A 2,500-nucleotide genomic window follows, 5' to 3' on the forward strand; every position below is an offset into this window, starting at 1 on the left:
GCAGTAAAACCTTGGCATGGAAGCTCCCCCTCCCCCCCCTCCCCCTTCTCCCCATCACCCACCACAACCCCCCACCACTCCCACCCCCATCCTTTCCTATACATCCCTGTGTGTGTGTGTGTGTGTGTGTGTGTGTGTGTGTGTGTGTGTGTATATAAGCAGTGAGTGGCCAGTGATGGACAGGATGCTTCAAATCAAAATGCCCTGCATGCATGCATGCCTTTATAGACCCAAATCTGCTCGGAAAAGTCGTCCGTTTCACGGCATGTGAGCAGATATACTACACGATTTTTGATATATTTCGGATTATATAGTGTCTTAAGATTTGGCATTAATTCATGCCACGTCTGCAATTATAAGAATGTATACTATAAAAGGAGGTCAGTATATATGCACATCGTAATGGGTGATCGTATAGGTCCATATCAGATGCAGGGATGACAATGGGGGTGAGAGGGTTATATAGGACAGTGTTTTGGCAGAAGGAAGAGGACACAGCAGGTATGCGTCTTATACCATAATATACATTATAAAGATCTAAAATGTGCCTACCCTCGTCGAGCTCAACCTCGTAGGGCGCCGGGCGGCGCTTTACCCTGTTGCTGGGGTACATGCCGTACTGTTCCTCCCCTCCGAGACTGACATGACACACGCACACACACACACACACGCACACACACACACACACGCACACACACACACACACACACACACACACACACGCACACACACGCACACACACACACACACACACACACACACACACACACACACACACACACACACACACCAACACAAGATGCACAGGTAAATTATCTACCAGATCAATTCTGCTGTCTCTCACTGCATGCATGAAACTATATATATACCTCACACGCCTCGGACATGCACGCACGCACGCGCGCACACACACACACACACACACACACACACACACACACACACACACACACACACACACACACACACACACACACAGGCACACACTGATGCAGACCCTGCATGACAAACATGTATAATAGGCTATATATTTGTTACTATCTTAATTAGAATATAGAACCCCATATCAAAAAACAAGGGTGGGAGCAGAGAGAGAGAGACAGAGAGAAAGAGAGAGAGAGAGAGGGAGGGAGAGAAAAGAGAGAGAGAGAGAGAGAGAGAGAGAGAGAGAGAGAGAGAGAGAGAGAGAGAGAGAGAGAGAATTGGGTGTAAAATAATTGTAAAAACGCTCTAAAGCACATTAAATCAGCCATAGCCCTTTGCTGCAGCTTGTAGACTGGCTGTTTTCAATAACCAATGGCATTCCAAATCACAATCCATCACCATCAGTCTTTTGGGCATATAGCTGCACATGCAGGAAATATAGGTAGATGTGAGGTGTGAGCGACACTTAATTGGCGCATGAAGCGAGATATGGAATTACGCATAAGATTATTATTTTCTCCCCATCCCCACACTTTTACCTGTTGATGGCGGCGAGAGGTTGCGCCAAGTTGTAGAGCATCGCTCGGGCCGGGAGAGGGAACGCGTTGGGGCTCAGCTGGACCATTCGAGCGTCGTTTAATTGCGGGTCTCTGATGTGGTGCGGCGGCGGCGGCAGCACGGGCGGTCTGCGGAGTTCCGTGATCGGCACCAAATGGCTCTCAGTTCGCTGCTGGTGCTCCGCTTTTATACCAGCCGCGTCTCTCCTCGAGAGCTCGATCACTGGCACTTCCCTTTTCAGGTCAAGGGCGTCGCGAGAGGCAGTTTCCCTGGCAACGCCGTTGATGATGATGGTGACGGTCGTCCCGTTGCTGGTGGTGGAGTTGTGCAGAGGAACGTCATCCGTCTTCTTTATTATTGGGCCCTCCTCCTCCCCATAGCTCTTCTTCTCCTCCTCCTCCTCCGCCGCCGCCTCCCTCCTCCTCCTCATCGGCTCCTGATCCGCTGAGGCTTTGTATCCATTCAGTCTGGAGACGACACGACGCTCTTCCTGCTTTTGAGGAGCGGACTCCGGGTCGTCGGGACTTCCAGGACACATCAGCTCCGCTGCAGCTGGCTGTCGTTTCTCCATCATTTTCCCCCTCACGATTCCAGCCCTCTCTGTCTCTCTCTTTCTCTTCTCTTCTCTCTCTCCAGTCAACTATACACACACTATGTATAGTCTATACTGTGGGATTTATTTTTTAACGAAATAATCAATTATTCAATATTGATGATACATATATAGGCCTATGTCTGCATGTATTTTGTATATAGGCTGCCCAGACCACAATTGTAAATAAGAAGAATGTGTTCTTAATGTGTCTTGCCTGGTTTAAAATAATAATAATGAAAAAAATAGAATGTATTTGGTCCCATATAGGCCTATCATAGACTTAATCGACCTGTATATTCTGGGCCTGTATAGCTTCATCCAATAAATAGTGGTATATGCTTCACATTTCCTTTCACAACATGAAGGTAAAACGAATGAAGGCATGAAGCAAAAGGCCAACAAAATAAAAACAGACTGTATAGC

At 47.7% G+C, this 2,500-nt stretch overlaps 1 protein-coding gene across 2 annotated transcripts in view; it reads right to left on the minus strand.

The window, feature by feature from the left end:
- LOC308325633 (T-cell acute lymphocytic leukemia protein 1-like) overlaps window positions 1-2,500 on the minus strand; it is a 7,587-nt gene that overhangs the window by 3,975 nt on the left and 1,112 nt on the right. The window contains exons 2-3 of one of the 2 annotated variants that reach the window (XM_080778194.1): window positions 1,464-2,149; window positions 553-638 (exon numbers count right to left, since the gene is read on the minus strand). In XM_080778194.1, coding sequence (XP_080634320.1) covers window positions 553-638; window positions 1,464-2,056 — 679 coding nt within the window. In that variant the 5' untranslated portion in view covers window positions 2,057-2,149. Of the gene's footprint in view, window positions 1-552; window positions 639-1,463 lie in introns of both variants that reach the window. The other variant, XM_080778193.1, reaches the window with a different exon arrangement.

This window comes from Protomyctophum bolini (assembly GCF_963924005.1).
Source record: "Protomyctophum bolini genome assembly, chromosome: 12".
Classification (NCBI taxonomy): domain Eukaryota; kingdom Metazoa; phylum Chordata; class Actinopteri; order Myctophiformes; family Myctophidae; genus Protomyctophum; species Protomyctophum bolini.